Source organism: Anabrus simplex, chromosome 14, assembly GCF_040414725.1.
Source record: "Anabrus simplex isolate iqAnaSimp1 chromosome 14, ASM4041472v1, whole genome shotgun sequence".
NCBI lineage: Eukaryota > Metazoa > Arthropoda > Insecta > Orthoptera > Tettigoniidae > Anabrus > Anabrus simplex.
The window spans coordinates 90,548,443-90,566,532 of NC_090278.1; the positions used below are offsets into that span (position 1 = coordinate 90,548,443).

Here is an 18,090-nt window from a genome sequence, read left to right on the forward strand (position 1 = left end):
CTCTCCTGGCAATACCAAGTTAGCACACTACGGACTCCTATTAGAAAGTTTGATTTTTAGATTTGAATATTGATTTGCAATTTAATGAGCCTGGTGAGCATTTGAATTGCAATATAAGGACCTCATACTTGATTTTGTTCCGTACTGACTGTATAGTAAAATAGAAATTACCTTATATAATTGTTCTACCTTAGGCAAAACAAATGTGTCTTAAAAGAAAAATTAAGAAAATTCACACAGTTGGTAAATGTTTCGGCACCACTGGGCCTTCTTCAGCCTTAAAAATAGAAAGTACACTTAATAAAACACTCTGAAAAAACACAACATTAAAGAGTTCTATGAAAATCAAATTTGAACTATCGTATCTTATAGTACTGTAAAAAACTTAAAAAAACAAAAACCACACATAAGAACATTCTGATGTAAGAAGCGACTTAGTAAATGCTAACATTGGTTACAGATATGAATTTGTACGATACTTCAAAATAATCTTCATGTAGAAAATCTTTTGTAATTGAAAATTTAAAAAAATGTAAGCCAAAATATGCTATCAATACAGAAAACAAAAACTTGATATTTGAAGTACCAGTACTGAGTTGCTCTATGGAAAAGTTATATTTAATGAGAAAAGGAACTTACTTCAGCCCTAGCAGTACGAAAGGGATGTAGAGATTCATACAGGTGATACTGTAATGTATCAGCAGCAGCTTTCTTTGTTCGATTTTATATATGGAAGTTCATTTAAAAGTTAGCTTTGGAATATGAATTATATACTGAAGTCTGTACACGGAATCTGAATTATGATAAGTCTGGAAATAGTGGAGCCTGATTCATTCTCAGCATTAAACAGGTTTTATTTTCGTATTCTGACATGTTCTCTGTTACAAGACCAACAACTGAAAGAGCGTTTATGTGAGTTACATTCCCTGTCTCACTCTACTCCTTTCACACCGGCTACTCAGCCATTTATGACTTATCCTATACAAAAGGCTTGTCTTTTCAATCCTACTTCATAAGATTCCATGTATGAACTTGGAAAAAGTTACAGCCTTATGATAAACAAATCATTTCTAGTACCTGTTTTTACAGAGAAGGATCAGGTCAATGATGAACGTATGCCACATCTTGTCCTTCGTAAGCGTTTCTAGGGCCTTCGGATTTAGCACCAGAGCGACAGTCAGCACCTCCAAGGCCTCCTTACATACTACAAAAAAAGAAAACACAACTAATTCAAATGTGTACAACTGACCTATCACTAGAGACATTAAAAACTAAAGACTAGGGACCTGAAAATATCTGCCGATTTTGGAGTTAAGCGATGAATAGCAGTTTTCTGTAACTTGGAAGATAAGGAAATGAAAGCATTTTTGAAGCTCAACAACATTTAAAATTAGACACAAAATGTGAAACAGCAGCAAATCCTACCTAAATGTACAATTTTATTTGCACAAATAATTGCTGGAGAGAAAGTTAATTTCTATTTATTGCAAATTCAGTAAACTTCGTTAATTCAAACAGTCTTAGTTTGAATTATGAATAATTTGACATTTTCTCATTGTCCCTTGACATTCTTGTACAAACCAATATTATTAATTTCTTTTTAGTTAGAATGTTACATTGTTTAATTCAAAGTAAAAATAACATATCAGAACTCTCATATTTTGAAAATATGATAATGACTGAACACCACCTAGGTGGAAGAGGAAAGTACCTTACAATCGTGGTAGTGCTGCAAATGAAATTGCAGTTGTTTTAAAGCTAAGGAAAGGTTCAAGGTCTTGGCCACCCGAGGGTGTGTTCCTTCAATAGTCTTCTTGTTTACTTGTTGTTTAAAGAGGCCTAACATCGAAGGTCATCAGCCCGAATAGTCTTCTATACCTCGAGTCAACTCAAGTCCTAAGCGGTCCCTTTGATGTTAAGCCAGACTATTGATCAGTGAAGAGGCTTCCGCAGTGATAAATAGTTCCCAAGTTTGTTGCTTGTTTTTGAAGTCAGGACATTCCCTCAGTTTGGTTAGATATTCTGGTGAATTGACTTGACCAATTTAAAATTTTCCCTTATAAAAATGTGGAAAATATTGCTGAAACCTTATGTTAATCTGTTTTTATTATCAACTCTAATCTTTGATACGTAGATGACTGTGAATGTTTATTGATCTCAGTGGTATTTGTGGCAAAATATGTTACTTAACACGAGTTCGATATCTAATTGCATTGTGTACTTTTTAAGCTTTGTTTGAGTTCACTCCACTGTTACAACTTGTTGATTAGTTCGCATAACTTTTATGATAATGTACATTGGGTGATAGTTTAGTCCGCCCTGTCAATATATTATCAATATTTGATTTCTTACAATGTTTCACATGTACATGTTTTGGGAGCCTTAACTCCCTTCATCAGCTCTTTGTACATCAATATCAATCTTCCCAAAATCCCAAGATCTAACATCACTCTGTATTACAGTAAACTTTGCGATCTATAATATTCACTCTAACCCATATACAATGAGGGTTCTTCATTTCGAATGGCCCGTACTGAACCGAGATTACATATATATTTAAGTAAAATTTACAATTCCACCTTTTCAATACAACATACTTTTGCAAAGGCAATAACAACTCAAATAATGACAAGAATCAGTTTATCTGTGGCTGACTCTGCTAGAAAATCCATCTAAGGTTATGATACATACTTGTAAGAGTTGTACAATATAGGAGGAATATTTGAACTTTTCACGGGTGTTTTAAAGTGTTCTAGTATGTGTGAATGTGTTACATTACAACAGACATTAACAAGAAATGAACAATGTATATGAGGTGAGGAAATTTTGTCCTGCAGTTGTTGTTTTATGTGCCAGTAAATCTATGGACATGCAGCTGACGTATTTGAGCACCTTCAAATACCACTGGACTGAGCCAGATTCAAACCTGCCAAGTTGGGGTCAGAAGGCCAGTGCCTCAACCGTATCAGCCACTCAGCCTGGCACATTAAAGTTTGTTAGAAACTTTGTAAATGGGACACACCATCATAACTGCCCACGAAGAGTTCATCACCACTGGGGCATATTCTCCTTTTTTTTTCTGTTGCACTGGATTTTCCATTAGATTTTATGTATTTCTGCATCACTGTCTAACAAATCTGAATTCTCTTTTCTTGGTGGGCCAAGGACTGGACGTCAATATAAGGATTCAACATGGAAATGCATTGCTACCAGAGGGTGACAAACCTGGTGTGGAGGAAGGGAGTACCAATGAAGTGTAAAGAGGTGATGTGTAAGATGTACTACTGCAGCGGAGACTTGGACACTGACAAAATGAAAGGAGAATAAAATCCAGGCCAGTGAAATTCAATTTTTGAGGAGTACTGTATGTCTCCAAATCCAAGACCTCCCTCAAAATCTCACGTGAAAAATCAAAGGTTGTCTTGGATTCGTGAACTAACAGTAACGAACACCACTGCCAGCTACCACGGAAATCAAGCTGCTTCTCTTCACCCCCCCCCCAAGCACATGCACATTGACCATCAATGTCTGCATCTTCATTATACATCACTAGTCGTGGCAACCGGTTGTACAGTGCCTCATTGTAACATCACTGGTTTGCGAGAAATAGTGAAGAGAAAATGACATTCTATTAGCCTGTACAAAAACATTCTTAATCTGCAGAATGGCATCAAAACAGACTTCTTCCACTTTTGAGCTAATTTTTCAAAAGAAAATAAACAACTAAGTTCAAACGATGCAGTATAACCACTATTCTCTCGTCTCATTTCGCACCTCACTTGTACCACTGCCTTGGGAGACAGCTGCTATTTCTTTCCTTATCTCCTGTCCTGTTCAGTGGGAGGCACAGATACCAATGCAAGGGGTTCCAATTTCTTATTGAAAAATGAGATGCAGACAATATGCCCTAAAAATCTTGGGGGACTAATTACATGAAGGGGGAAATTATTAAAGCAGATATGGTAACTTCGCACATATATGCGGTTTAAGAAATGACTATGCGTAAGTACATTATGAATAGGTAATGCTCAGTTCTGTGGTACGCTTTACTAAGCTACAGAGTTCTCTTAGTACTTGTGAGAAAAACCATGAGCATTTTATTCATTGTTTATAATAAGATAGCAATAGCATACCTAAAACATCCTCGCCATCAGGCAGTTTGGTAGCAGTCTTATCGTGCATGCGGTGAAGATCTTCAGGTGAAGAATTCAGAAGCTGAAGGTTGCCACTACTCGATGCCCAGGCTAACCTAATTATAGCTCTGATTGTTGTCATGTCTGGCAACTCCCATGAGAGAGCCTGCATGAACATAGGATGTGAACGCTCACCCTCTGTTCCCGACAGGATCATCTGAAAGTTAAAAAAACAAAACAATTTGCAGTCCTAAATCATGGAAACTATAATTGCCACAGCTATCATAAATCAATGTATCATGAACAGGACTATAATCTAGCTAGAAAGGGAATGATTCAACACAAGATTTATCTAGTGTTTCTTCTTATCACACTTTCCCCAAATCAAGACCAAAGTTCTATCAAGATCGCCCCTCAAAAAAGATGAAGCCTGCAATTGTGAGCTTGCGGGGGGGGAGCTCAGAAAAGAGGAATATTTAAGGATTTGGATTGATGATGAGAAAGCCCATCTATCTGAAGCCAGCAAAGAACAAAGATATGGAGAATACCCTCTTACTTCAGTCCTTGTCTCAGTTTGTATGGATCCCTTGATACTGACCTGTCATGTTTATCCTATTACATTTTACTATCTTTCTATATACGACTGGACTAATCGGAGAACAGACTTACCAAGGCACATAAATAAGGCCACAGAGGGGAAAAGTCAAAAGAGTGCTAGACTGGCGGTGATACTTACCGTGTCCTATTGTTACAAAGAAGAAGATTCTGAAGAAAGGCCATGTGCAAACAGATGGACAAGGTAGAGCTATCCAACATTCAGGACTAAGTTTATTCACAACTTATCAATGAAATGGTGTAAAATCTCATTATTAAATGTGTTTTTTTAAAATTTTTAATTACAATTTGTTTTGCATCACACCGACACAGATAGAACTTATTGCAACGATGGGATAGGAAAGGCTTAGAAGTGGGAAGGAAGCAGCCGTGGCCTTAAGGTACAGCCCCAGCATTTGCCTGGTGTGAAAGTGGGAAACCATGGAAAACCATCTTCAGGGCTGAGGGCAGTGGGGCTCGAATATTTGCATTTTTGTAATCACGGAAATGAGATTCTAGCAATAACCTAATGCAACAGACAGACAGTGAAATGGGATTGTGTAACAACATACTGACCAATATTTTTGAAATTGAGAGCTAACATAAGTCCATTCTGAAGAAGAAATCGTGGTCTTAAAAGCTGTTCGGTTCTGTGGAATACCACTCATTTTTATTGTTAGTGATTTAATGTTGCACCAACCCAGACGTGTCTTCTGGTGACTATGGATAGGAAAGTTCTAGGGCTGGGAAGGACACATTGATGGCCTTAAGATACAATCCAAGCATTTGCCATGGTGAAAATAGGAAACTAAGGAAAATAATTTTCACAACTGCCACCATTGGACTTCAAACTCATCATCTCATGAATGCGAACTAATGGCTACACGGCCTGAATCAAGCAGTGAACTCACTCTGTAATTTTTATGTTTATATACTCCACTGTTTTTCTATTCTCCCCAGTAAGGTATTAACATTTACACTGTAATTAACCTTTTTAAAAACGTATAGCAATTCAATCCTATTCCTATGAATGCACAACCATAATACTGTGGGTCTGGTGAAGTTACTCCGTTGATTCTTGAGTACATTTTTCATTTTATACAGTCTCTTTTTTTAACGATTTGTTAATTGTAATTGTTCAATAATATTATTCATACTAGTTAAACCACTCAGGAGAAACTCTTTATCTCTAATAACTCTTTCCCAGGAAAGCAATTTCATTTTCCAGTTCTCTGCTGCCATCAATTCACTTTTGTCCCTGCTTCCATATAAAGAAAATTTCAGTAACACCTCAACAATGCTCTTCCCTATATTGCTGCTGTTTGTGACTAGCAGGAAGTTCCTTGAACAAGCAAATGAAACATCTGGCTGGCTTGACACAGCTTCTGCATTATAACTCACAAGACATGTTTGCTTTTCATACCTAACATAAGGAAAAATCGCAGTCAGCTTGTCGGCAGTAAGACTACTATTCCAGGAACTGGTTGGTGCGCGTTCAGAGGCTTAGTTCGAACAGAGAATTTCTTTGTAATAAAACCACAAATTTTATACGTATCAAAAAACAGCATTTACTTCTAATATTTGCTTCAGCAAAAGTAACAGCAAATGCTACGTTTCATGCGTATCATGCATTGTATCCTTTTTGACTTCTTGAGCTGCCTTCGGTTTGTGAGAATTGCCTCACAGTTCTTCAACCGTTGATGTCGCTTCGACGTGTACGGATCTACAAAACATAAGCCAGGAGCGGTTTGACGAATACCTGTACGGACTAGGCCAGCGATGTTTTAGATGTACACCTATGTGGCATCTGTTGGCTGCCAACATGAACTCTTAGCACGGCACACAGTACAGGGTATCATTCCATGGAGGGGAGTATCTGCTACCGTAATGCAGCCCTGTGTTGGCGCAAAAAGAATTTGTTTCATCAATGTCGATCATTGTAAACAACATGGCAGAGTCCTCACAGGGTCTGCATTTATCTAATGCAGCTCTCGAACACATATTAGGTAAAAGTAATGATGAGAATAATCGGAGTGATAATGAATGAAAGTGTTAGTGATGATTATGCACAGCAGGAAATTACGTGTGAAGTAAATAATGATAGTAATATAAGTGAATGCTCACCCAAGTGGTCATGAACACCTGTTGATTCAAACTTTATTCCAAGAAGATAATTGGGCATTTTTTTATTTTGCATGCCACCTTTTTGTATATAGATACAACATCTGCATGATATGAACTGCATATCCACTTAATTTGAACAAAATCAGACAAGTCGTTTTATAAGTTATAGCAATGTTTGTGACAGCATGTAAAAGTGATATTTTTCTAAAATTTATTACTGCTGAGGCCAACTTGGCCAACTTTTAATACTGGCTTGAAGGGTTAAAAGGCTCCAAGCTCTATTGACTGAAATGCTTGAAATCTACTTGTCAACAGTTTCTGTTCATCTCTTCTATCTCTCTTTATCCAGACTACCAAAATTATCTGTTACTTTGTGAGAACACTGTAGATGGTCTTGATAAAGATGCTCACACCAAAAGAGTTGGCCATGTGGTTACGGTCGCGCAGCTGTGAGCTTGCTTGCGGGAGATAGTGGATTCGAATCCCACTGTTGGTAGCCCTGAAGATGGTTTTCCGTGGTTTCCCATTATCACAACAGGCAAATGCTGTACCTTAATTAAGGCCACGGCTGCTTCCTTCCCACCCCTAGGCCTTTCCTATCCCACCGTCACCATAAGACCTATCTGTGTCCGTGCGACCTAAAAAAAAAACAGCAGCTCCCAATGACAATGGGTATGTTTTTTGGCAGCTGAGATTACCATCCAGACAAACTTTTAGTAGCTAACAAGGGAAGGAGTAATGTATTGGATATTTCTGTCAAGATACCAAGAAACTAGGCCTCAGCTTTGGGAAAATTCTAACGCGGGTATGGTTCATTTTTAGAGACTAGCATCTAAAACCCTACTTCTAGGATGATGGAACAATGCTGACTGCATGGAAATTTGTCACCGATGAACCTGGTGGCTGGCAGAGGAAAATCTCCATCATCAGCAGTGATAAAACTGAAGTCTGGATTTGTTTGACGGTCCCATCTGATTGAATAGAATGTGTGCGCCTTATCATTAGGATCACACACAAGGTATAGATAGTGATGAAAGACATAACACTCTGTAACGCCATCACAATTTGAAATCTATGCTATTTGATTACAGAATACATAACAGTGTTTGAATTTAGAGGATGTCTATCAGAGACAGTTGCATTTGACAAAGCACTGCACCATCTTCCAAGAAGACTGTTCACAGTACTAGGGTTAAGGTTCACAAGGGAAACAAATTTACTATGCAGAACATCTCTCTGGAGATATTTTTCAAGGGAGAATAAAAGAACACGTCAAGATTGTTCAGTTCTAATCCTCACCTGCTCAGCCAGACCCTGGGCTAACTTCGCTGCTACATTTCGCAGCATATATTCTGTGCTTTGGTTTGGGATGTTGTGTAGAGCCTGTCGAAGCACAGCGATGGTCGATCGTGGCCCCGCCAGCAGCAGCTGCCCACCATTTCCGTCAGGTGCGCCGCACTCCGTCTGATGGGGTTCATCCACCACTCGAGCCATCACATGCCCGATGACCGTCAACAACAGTTTGCACATCCGCAGCACAGTCAGGTACGCTGACCTGAGAAACACAAAATATAGCTCAAAATTTCGCTATTTATGAACATTAGAGACTATGAATCTCATGTTAAATCTGTATTGACGGTTGAACGTCTTACAAAATAGTATAATCCTCCTAGTCAATACTATATATTTTACGTCCAATTCAGACGGAACTTCACACACAAATAGACGTTTCGACTCGGGATTCGGTCATCCTCGGTAAGACATGTATAATGAATTAAAAAATTAAAAACATAGGAACACACAAAATGAAATGTTAGTTAAAAAGTTTATAATAAGAGAAGTTAGTTTTTTAACTTTCATAATGGCAGGTCAAAACATGTCTATTTATGTGTGAAGTTTTGTCTTAATTGGGCATAAAATATAGTATTTACTAGGAGGATTAAAATAGTTTTATAAAATTTTGTAAGAAATTTATGACCATGTTTCATAGAACTGATGCATTTAGCAGAAACAAAGAAAAGCCTACTAATTTCATATTTCATGTACTTTGAAGTATACCAGGTGACCCAGCTGCCCTTTATAATTTTGGAAGATGCAGTATTTAATCCAGTACTACATGTCTGTCATGGTGGTTGATATTCTCCTACTTGCCTCCATTTTAGTGATAAATCACTGCAAGCACATGGGACTATATAAACCTCTCGCACAATAAGGACAAGACCATTCCTAAAATGTGACATTCTTTCAATCAACTACTGTACATTAGTCTAACAAATGGAGTTTTAGTTTACGTCAGGTGATTAGGTATAGTAAAACATCCTACTAACACTTAAAACCACTGACACTGTGATATGATACGATTATGATACAGTGAAATGGAGAACTGCATTAAAACACTGGTAAGTTCGTTACAGAGTGTAGGTAACCTATACACAGGCTGATGTACTATCAAGGTGCTTGGCAAACCACAACTCAAGAGTATGTTGACTATCAGCTATACTCACTACAGTTATGTCCTGTTTGTTATTATACTCTGCACTGCTGTACTTCTAAATTGACGTTTTGTTCGAATTTGGCTCTGTCTGGTGGTCATGCACTAAAACATACAGTAGACATCCAACCAATCCCAAGCTCCTATTCATATCGACATATCAATGAAGTGCAATCTCAAAACCTAGTTGCCAACTCTAATATTCACATACACCATGTGGTTAACCTATCTCACTCAGCGTGTACGATATTCGGTACGGTTCATGATCCCTTTTCATTTTTCTTCAGTAATTAGTGTTTTTCATATTAGTCTTTACCTCTCTAGTATACTACAGTATAGCATAGTTTACATTTTGGCATAGCATAAATTAGTAAAATACAGGTTTAATAGTTCAGTGTATAAAAATACCTGTAGTTTTATTTACGTCCGTGTATTGGTTAGTGTACTTAGTTCGTGCGTGTTTAGCATGTCTCAGTGTAGTTCGGGAAAGACAAGTAGCAAGAAAGTGACTGAAATCAGTGGAGTGTTCCCTTTGTAGGCCATAATCTCCCTCCTGTGCCAGCCATTAGTGATGAGTGATGTGTTATTTCCTCATTTTCTTTTATTCTTAATAATGTATTTTCTTTTTAGTGTCAGATGTTAGTAAGTGTAGTTTTTGTGAATTTGGTTTCAATCCCAATTCATTAACTTTTCTGAGTACAGAATTACATTTTACGAGGGATGCTTACAGTGGGCGTATTGCATCAGCTCTTTTTGCGGCAGTAGCGCACTGGCAATAGGGGTAAGGCGGTGGTCATTTGTTATGCAAAACTTAAATTTAGAAGTGAAGCAGCATGGAGTATAGCTCCAAGAACAAATAACCAGAAATTAGATACACTGCTACATCACAGACTGAGATTTTCTTTAGCATTCTTATCTGCATAAATACAAGAGGCAGATGCTTCCAGGTAGTCTATAAACAGTGGGTGGCATAGAAACAACATTAAGGAGCAGCAGGTTCACTTGGTATGTCTTATGCCTTAAGGATAGCAATATACATTTTTATCAAATATGGAAAAATAAAAAAGGAAGCACGATCCTTTCTTTCGAGGCTGCCATTTGAAACAGAGATGCAGAGTCAAGTTCAAACTATTTCCAGAAATTCTTGAGCCAGGAGATCTTCCTCCTCCGTCTGTGCCATCCTTTGATCTTGTCTTCTATGATTAGCTACTGCAGGCTTTATTCGTTTTGAGTCATGTGTCCAAAATATTGGGAGATTCTGTTGTTTGACATTGTAGAGTACATCCATCTTTTAACCATGTGATTCAACATCTCAGTGAACCTCACCCTGCCTGTCCATTATATACAAAACATGTGATGATATAGCTATATTTCAAATGCCTCCAACTTCTTCTCCACTTACGTCCATACATTAGTGTGGGGAGCGTGTGACACTTGAGGGCACGTAGTCTCGTTCTCAGACCAAGATCTCAGTGACACAGCAGGTTCTTAATTTTCTGTGAGCTCTGATTTCCTGGCTGCAGTCCTGTTTGTCATTTAAGCAGCACCCAAGATATTCAAACAAATACAAATTGACATGTTCAATGCCTTTGTTAGCAACTGATAATGTTGTATCAATCACTTCTTTGCGGACAACCATGAATTTTGTTTTCTGAACATTCATCATAAAGCCAGTTTCATTGGTAACTGTGTACACATGATTCAGCAATGCTTCCGGCGATCAGGACTGCGTGATCGGCAAATCGAAGATTGCTGACGACTTTGCCATTGATGTTAATGCCTTCATTAAACCCGTCCATATTTTCCTGAGATAACTGCCTTCAAATACAAGTTATAATTGTTGAATGTTTACTACATTGGACGTGTCATCCACCCGAAAATTTCCTCACCGATTCCATCAACAGGTTAGAAATGATTCGTTCACCACTACTGTAGAGTTTATACATGATTGCTAATAGTATGATCCTAGTCAATATAGATATTTGTATGAATTTCTATTTTCCTTTTATCACTGAAACTTCCAAGTCTGCTTGAATTTTGTGATAATACTGTACGCATCTGACACTGACAGTGAAATACATTTTTTTTAAAGGCATGGTAGAAAAGACAAGACAGAATAGAGTGGGAAATAAGGATTTCAGGAAAGAGATCGGAGATGAAAAAACCTTTTCAACAGAATGGACAGGGATAAACTTTGATGGTTTCGGCATGAAACTAAATACAGTAAAATGAACATTTGTTTTCAGGAATGCTTCAATATTCACATGCTGCTGGGCAGCCAACCTGCGGACCAGAACTGTCGTGCAGGTTAACATTTGTATCCGTTAATTTTGACTATGTGTTGAAATGGGTGAGGTGTCTGGTATTACCTGTATACAGTATGTGTTGTGTGAAGTACCAAGCGATTGATATTTGTTTTTTTGAAGTTGCATTAAAAAAAATTTTTTTTTTGCCAGTTAGGAGTACAACATTCTACCACATCATACTTCCTTCCTGCTATGCGGTTTCCAATATTATCTGCGTCTTCCATAACTCTAAGCTTATCTTTAGCCTTGAATAAGCGATTACGAGAAATTGTAGCCATACTTAACACATTAAGGAAGGAGGCTGTTACCCCATGTAGACTGGAGTGTTCAAGCTTCCAAGAACACTGCTGCACTCTAACTATTGTAACTTGAAAAGTATTCAAGACATTGAAATCAAACCTGGAACATGTACTCCCTAGCTTGCTTAATAGTCTGTACAGTGTGATAGCATTTGTGACTCTATTTTAGTCTTTCTAAGCACAGTGTAGTAGGAATGCCCCGATTGTGCCTTTCGCATACAGTAAAACCGTGGTTCATCATTTTACAAGGGGGGGGGGGGGGGAAGGGGAAAATGACTATGAAAGCGGGAAAACGATAAATGCGGGTGATGTAAAAATAGAGGGAAAGCAAAATAATAATATAAGGACTGTATTTGGGAATTTTTTGTCGTGTACATATAACAACAACAATAATGGCGCATGGTCTCCGAAGGCCGGTGAAGGTCTTTCGAGTTGCGCAATAGGCAATCTACGTGCATATGAAAATACGGCCCTAGCTAAAATGAATTCTAATGAGTAAGTCAGCGCACACACAGAGCTCCCGAATCGTCGGATTTAAGCAAGTTAAAATCCCCAACCTGATCGATACCCCTTGAACTGAAGACCAACAAGCGCTAACCCATTTAGCCATGGAGCCGAAAATGCTCATACTATATATACATAATGGTATCAAAATATTGCAACCATGATATATGCGATAAAAATCAAAAGCGTGAATTTTATGCAGTTTTGTTTCACTTTTCTTTACATCTCGTGTTAACTTAAAACCTTTAAGGTCAGTTCTCTTATTGCAAATTACTGATATACGTGGGTATTACGGCGCGATCATCTAATTTCGTAAAGATTCTATAGACCCTTCATGAATGATAGGTTAGAGATCCCACATGGGACGGTTTGGATGATTTCACAGTGGTTAGAAATTCAACACAGCGCGTCTCAGATGATGTTCCAGCGGGCTATGCGAGGCTGCCAATTTAGTTTCAATACCAGGCTAGTGAAAAGATTATTGGTCTGGCTTGGTTAGGTCCGGCTTGTAACAAGACAATTGGACAGGGGACAACAAAATGAACAGACCTCTAGCATCCCACACACTCCACAAGGTACGACACGATTAATAACCCTATGCCTAATTAAAACGTACTCGCCACACGCCGTGACCGTTTTAAACTGCACAACTTTTTCATTTTCAACGACGGTAGCAGCCCTACCCAGCCAATAGCAATACAGAAAATGGTGGCAAATTTGAGTATTACGGTGCCTTCGCTCTCATTCTTGTAAACAAAAATATTTCTAGGGGTCGGTTAGTGGGTCGAGAAGAAGCGTTGGTGTGTAAATAACTTGCAGACAGCATTCCAGCCTACAAGAACCTCGCAACTTAGAATCGCTCGTACACTCTCACGGAACAGGTTGCCGCTATTATATGCTGGAGTATTGAGCTGTCTCTTTAAATAAAAATTAAAAAAAGTTTGCGTATATTTTTCTTACATACGATCGATCTATGCAGGAAAATTGTGACAGGGCAATATTTTTTTAACGATCGATGAAATAAAACGATAGTTCGAGGAATGATACATACGGGGAAATTTACCACTGATTTATATGGAACATTTTTGGGACCGAATAAACTGAACGATAAATAGGGGAAAACAACAGATCCAAGAACGAAGCATCGAGGTCCTACTTATGGTATTAAAGTATGCAAGGATTTCTTTGGACAGTTATTACCCGTTTAATATTAGCCGCTAATCATTAGAAATAACCAATTCACTGTCACTCTGTACCTATGAAAACCGATCTGCGTAAAATTAATCGCAAATATTTGTATCTGCCAGCAACTGAATCCCCTGCGCCGTGTTGAAATAGCTTTACATATCCAATATTATTTTGTTAAATACATGAAGGTTTAAAGACAGAAGGGAAGATGCAGCAATAATTTATACTCCATGAGTACATCGTTTGAAACTCAATCTCACCCACAAATGTGTCATTCATTTTTTCCACTCCAATATCTTCCTGGATTTTCTCATTCCTTATTTTGTCTCTTCTACTCTTCTGTATCATATTCCTCAAAAACTTCATTTCGGCTGGCTGCATTCGACTCTCATCCTTCTTTGTCACTCTCCAAGTTTCAGCTCCGTTAAGTTGTTATGGGTACGTAAAACATCTTGTACATAGTTTCCTTTGCTTCTATTGGCACATCTTTGTCCCATAACATGTTTCTTACATTATGATAGAAGCAACTTCCAACTTGAATCCTCTTACTAATCTCAGCATCCAGTTGAGCATTCTCCATTAATTCACTCCCTAGGTATTTAAACGTTTCCACTACATCCAGGAGCTTGTCTGCAAGTCTAATCTGACCTTCCCCTTCTTTCTCCCTTCTTTAGAATACCTGCATAAATTTGGCTAACCCATACTTTGGACTATTTCTATAGTTTACTATCTGTCTTATGGGAATTTCTTGCTTATGGATTTTGGGCAATGCCCTCATAGTGGGCATTCCCAGAGACTATTTGCGTCCTTTGAGTCTAAAACAAATCCTACTTCTTTCATCATAATTTTTAATTCTTTAGAACTACGTTCGTCGGATCTTTCTTAATTTATTCATTTATTCATTACGCCATGAATATTCATTAGAACGATTGTATTATCTTTATCTGCTTTGGTTACCGTAATGTTGTTGCTTTCAATTTTCCCTTTCAATCCTTTAACTTTCTTATTCATTGTGATCGCTTCTTTATCTTTGTACTCTATTATCTTAGACAATATTTTTCCCACTTCATGCCTTGTAGCTTCTTGCTCCTCAAATTCCACTTTGGATATAACCTGTTCTACCTGTTATTATCTCCACTACTTCCCTCTTATTATTACAAATTTTCATCCAATTATGGTTAGGCCCTGTTTCTAATATTTTCATTTCCTCCACGCTAATTCCTTTATCTGTTAAATTGTTAACTGGAGGATAGAATTTAATTTCATTACTATTCTGTTCTGTTGATAACTATATTTGTATAAATGTATCAGGTACAAAGATTTAGTTTTGATGTTTTGGCACCGCTGAAGAAGCGAGTAGTTAGCTCTCGAAATATGTACGGTAATGAAGTATAATAAAATATGTAAAGTTAACCTAAATGAAAAAAATCTCAATCCAAACAAGAACAAATAGATTAGCTAAAGCATTAAAATTAATATGGGATATCTACAAAAAGAAATATTTATCAATAAATGCAAAAATAAAACACGACAACACAGTTATAAAACTGGAAGCTACATTTTCAGCATAAACACTTTTACACCTGAATAAACAATCAGAAACAAACTTCAGAAAATTGAAAGGAGGATTGGAAGAACCTGCATCAACAAAAAATACCAGAAAGATGGACAGTGGCGGATAATACCTAACAAAGTCGTGTACAAAGAGCTAGAACCCATTACAGATACAGTAGAACCTCGATAATTCGAAATCGGTTAATTCAAAATGCCGCGTAATTCGAAGATTCTCTCGTTCCCCGAAACACGAGGTACGGTTTTGCATGTTATTTAAATTGTTTTATTCGAAATATGGATAATTCGTAATTCGAAGAACAACGTCGGTCCCAGTATTGAAATTCAGACTTTTAATTCAAAATTGTCCTTCAATTTGTTAAAAAAAATACTTCATGGCGTAATTTGAATTTAAAATTCTCCGCGTCACGATAGAACGCGTCTTCCGGAACGTGTATGTTTCTGCACTTTCACTTGGAGTTTGGTGTGTCTACAGTGTGCTTCAGAGTTGCAGTTATAAACTTCGAAGTTGTTATATTTTATTAATACTGTGTTTTAGTATATTGTTACAATATTTTAGTTTAGGGCACATGTGTTCCTTCTTTTGTGTTGCGATGGCTAAGCGTCAGCATTCTTCAAAGACACTCAGCGAGAAAGTGAAAATTATAAGGGAGGTCGACAAAGGACAAGAAACGAAAACTGAAATAGCTAAAGACTTTGGAATTCCTGTGTCCACGCTTTCAACGTTTATAAAAAATCGTGAGAGCATAAAAGCTCAGGAAATGCAGGGTGAAAATATAGCAAAGCGAATGCGCATTTGAGGAGCTAAACACACTGATTTGGAAGTACAATTGATCAAGTGGTTTCGGCATGTTCGGGCAAACAGTATCCCTGTAGATGGCAAGATTATTAAGGGGAAGGCGAATGAACTGGCGCTGAAGATGGGTCTTGAGTTTCAGTGTTCGAACGGGTGAATTGAGCGTTTTAAGGAGGGGCACAATATCACATGGCAGGCAGTGTGCGGAGAAGCCGAATCAGTGAACACTAGTGATGCAGACAGTTCGCTAGAAAACGTGGCTCACATAATCAATTCGTATGCACCGAACAATGCCGATGAGACTGCATTGTTTTTTAATGCCGAGCCCAAATGGACTTATGGTTTTAAGGGAGAGAAGCGCCATGGCGGGAAATCTTAGAAGGATAGGGTCACAGTCCTTCTGTGTTGCAATGCGGACGGAAGCAAGAGACTTCCTCCCCTCGTCATAGGCAAGTTCGAGAAGCCGCGATGTTTTAAGGGCATCAGGCACGTTCCGTGCAAATATAAGTCGTCTAAAAATTTCTGGATGACAGGCAAAATTTTCGAGGAGTGGCTGGTATGCCTTGAGCACAAAATGGCATGCCAGGACAGGAAAATACTTCTGTTGTTGGATCAGTGCGCTGCACACAATCATAATTTAATTTTAAAACATGTGCGTCTTCTTTTTCTGCCGGCCAACACTACGAGCTACTTGCAGCCCCTAGACCAAGGCATAATTTCATATGTGAAACATGCCTACAGAAAGCGACTGGTGCGCTACTTTCTCCGGGAAGTTGCTAGAAATATTCCGGCGGGAGAAATACGCAAGTGGAACGTAAATGATGCAATGCGGAGTGTGACAGTTGCCTGGGACTCTGTTCCTTCATCGACAATCAAGAACTGCTTCGTCAAGTGTGGTTTTGGTTTGTTAAATGAAGTAGAAGAAGGAGAAGAAGACAATGAAGATGAATGGGAGGAGTTACGGCAAAAGTCCGATGTCGGTATGACTTTCTCTGAATACGTTGCCCTAGACCATGCACAGACTACTTCAGAAGAGCGGGATCCCGCCATGATGATCAGCTGTAATCACGTAACGCCAGAGGGAGATGCAGCTACAGCTGATGTTGAACACGACGAAGATACAGTGCAGGCGGCAACTATTCCGTCAAAGAATGATGTACTTGCCGCTCTCGCCGTGTTGGATTCAGTGATAGTGCAAGTCATGCTGACGACGCTACAATTAAGGCTATGGCCTATATGGAGCAGTTCGTAGCTAGTGTTTATAAAAAAGAGATGAAGCAACCTCTCATACATTCTTTCTTTAAAAGGCAATAAGCCTAATGTGTGAAAAGAAAAAAGCCCTACTGGATCATTAAACATTGGTGAACTATTCAGGTACTGTACAAAGTTATCCATTATTCTTGACATTTGTTTTAAATATATGTCTGGGTTTTTAAAGTTTGTTTTGTTGGTGTAATGTGTTACCAATTGGGACAGCCTTGTTGGCTCTCCTGTGCAAGTGCTTTATACTGCACTTAAATCAAGCAGGTTATAACCTATTTGCTTAAATTGCATCGTGCATATACAGTAGATTACCGTACTCCTTGTCTTTGAATCATGTTGTATTTTTCCTGGGTATGAGGTTACGTTTGACAGTGTATGGCATTATCCAAAAGCATTATTTCAATAGATGCACCTTGTTGGATATATTTAGGAATTTTTTCCCTACAGCATTTGAAAGGTTTGACTGTGAATCAAGGTGATTGCATGCTATAAAGGATCTTAGAATATTTTGTGATGCAACAGTGGTTGGCATTTCTGAACTTCGAGTTAGGGGCAGTTAATTCGAAATCACGTAATTCGAAGTCAGATTTTTACGTCCCAGCGACTTTGAATTAACGAGGTTCTATTGTACTATGCGTAGGAGGAGACTGGGATTCTTTGGACATATCATGAGGATGCAGGATTTGAGACTTCTGAGACAACTAGTACAACACAATCTCATCTCAAAAAATACCACAGCAGGATGTAAATGGATCAGAGAAGTAAGAGAGGTTCTGAAAGAAATAGGCCTTACAACAGAAGACTCCACAAATAAAACTGA

The 18,090-nt window shown here is 38.2% G+C and overlaps 1 protein-coding gene across 2 annotated transcripts in view; it reads right to left on the reverse strand.

The window, feature by feature from the left end:
• faf (ubiquitin carboxyl-terminal hydrolase-like faf) overlaps nucleotides 1–18,090 on the reverse strand; it is a 299,786-nt gene that overhangs the window by 126,525 nt on the left and 155,171 nt on the right. For both annotated transcript variants that reach the window (XM_067158104.2, XM_067158103.2), the window contains exons 21-23: nucleotides 8,151–8,406; nucleotides 4,134–4,350; nucleotides 1,078–1,204 (exon numbers count right to left, since the gene is read on the reverse strand). In XM_067158104.2, coding sequence (XP_067014205.2) covers nucleotides 1,078–1,204; nucleotides 4,134–4,350; nucleotides 8,151–8,406 — 600 coding nt within the window. The remainder of the gene's footprint in view (nucleotides 1–1,077; nucleotides 1,205–4,133; nucleotides 4,351–8,150; nucleotides 8,407–18,090) is intronic.